The sequence below is a fragment of the Wasmannia auropunctata genome, unplaced genomic scaffold, assembly GCF_000956235.1.
Source record: "Wasmannia auropunctata unplaced genomic scaffold, wasmannia.A_1.0 LD333262.1, whole genome shotgun sequence".
NCBI classification, from domain to species: domain Eukaryota; kingdom Metazoa; phylum Arthropoda; class Insecta; order Hymenoptera; family Formicidae; genus Wasmannia; species Wasmannia auropunctata.
In genome coordinates, this window is record NW_012029628.1 from 1 (window position 1) to 1,364 (window position 1,364).

Consider the following 1,364-nt stretch of genomic DNA (forward strand, 5'->3'; position numbering starts at 1 on the left):
TGTATACATAAAATAAAAAAATACAAATAATTGCAAATTTACCAGGCACGTAAATGTCCACAGGTATTATCCTGTCGCAACCTCTGACCACAGAATAGCTATAATGATAATATCCGCCTCCGTTCGCGCAGCTTCCCATGGAGATGACCCATCGGGGCTCAGGCATCTGATCGTAGATCTTCCTCAAGGCAGGTGCCATCTTATTCGTTAAAGTGCCGGCGACGATGATGACATCCGACTGTCGGGGCGAGGCGCGGAACACCACGCCGAATCTGTCCATGTCGTATCTAGGCGCGGCGATGTGCATCATCTCCACGGCGCAGCAGGCTAAACCGAAGGTCATCGGCCACAGCGATCCTTTGCGTCCCCAGTTGAGTATGTCGTCCATTCGGGCCAGGGCGTACTCTGCCATGTTACTGGGCTGTTGGAACGGGCTGTACGGCTCGACCTTCTGTTTCTCCGGCAGCGGCGCCTTCGCCTCCTGCACGGACGACTCCGTGGCCTGCTTGGCCATGTGTTTAGTCTGAACCTTCAATGTAGCAGCAGCAGCAGCGGGTCCCGACGCCGCTACATTATTACGCGCCAGGGACACCAGTCCCTGAGGGACGTTATCTACAAAAAAGAAGAAAGATATAAACAAGTCATTACGAATGATAATAAATATCAATAGCCAGGTTGCGTTTGAGAGGTTATGACAGCGTTTATTATTTTTAATCGGTCGAACGTTTCGGAATGGGAACTGGTACAGCTGGTGCGAGCAAGTAGACGCACGTCGAGCGTGACGTATGTCAGAATGCAATCTTATGCAATAGCGCGGCATCAAAACGGAAAGTACGCAAGAAGTGCGAAATTTGCTCCGGGACAACATCGATCGTCCGCGGTCCAGATGCACGGCGGCATCTCACCCGACGTGGGATTAAAATACGCGTTATGCCTGAACGGTGCGTCAGGATCGAGCATCGTGACGTTCATTTAACGGCAATCGGCATAATTCACGGTGATATAACTCACGTGTAATAGAACGAAACATTTTCGACCTCACGTCACGGACTTGCTGCTACATCGCAGGTTATGCGGGCGCATGCGCCGGTTTACGATTGAGAGACATGCGATTTAAATACCTACTACGCATTTGTGAAAATTGAGATCATATTGAGATCTCATGGAATTCAATCAGTTAGGATAAAGGGAGAAAAAAATCTTTCTCTCCGTTAATACCGGAATTTTAATTAGTGCGATTTTTTATTTGATGATATTTCCTGCAATTTGTGCTGCATTTCGTGGGCTCGGTTGGACTATTTTATTTTGAACGATACGCATATATATTTAGAAACATTGAATATATGTATATATAATTTTACATA

The 1,364-nt window shown here is 47.1% G+C and overlaps 1 protein-coding gene across 1 annotated transcript; it reads right to left on the bottom strand.

Annotated features, from left to right (window-relative positions):
* Nucleotides 1-24: 24 nt before the first annotated feature.
* LOC105460052 (NADH-ubiquinone oxidoreductase 20 kDa subunit-like) lies at nucleotides 25-1,111 on the bottom strand (the record flags this gene model as incomplete). The annotated part of the gene is made up of 2 exons (XM_011706498.1): nucleotides 1,012-1,111; nucleotides 25-612 (listed from the first exon to the last, which is right to left on the bottom strand). Coding segments are annotated over exons 1-2 (607 nt in total), but the record flags the coding sequence as incomplete, so codon positions are not given.
* Between the last annotated feature and the right edge of the window lie 253 nt (nucleotides 1,112-1,364).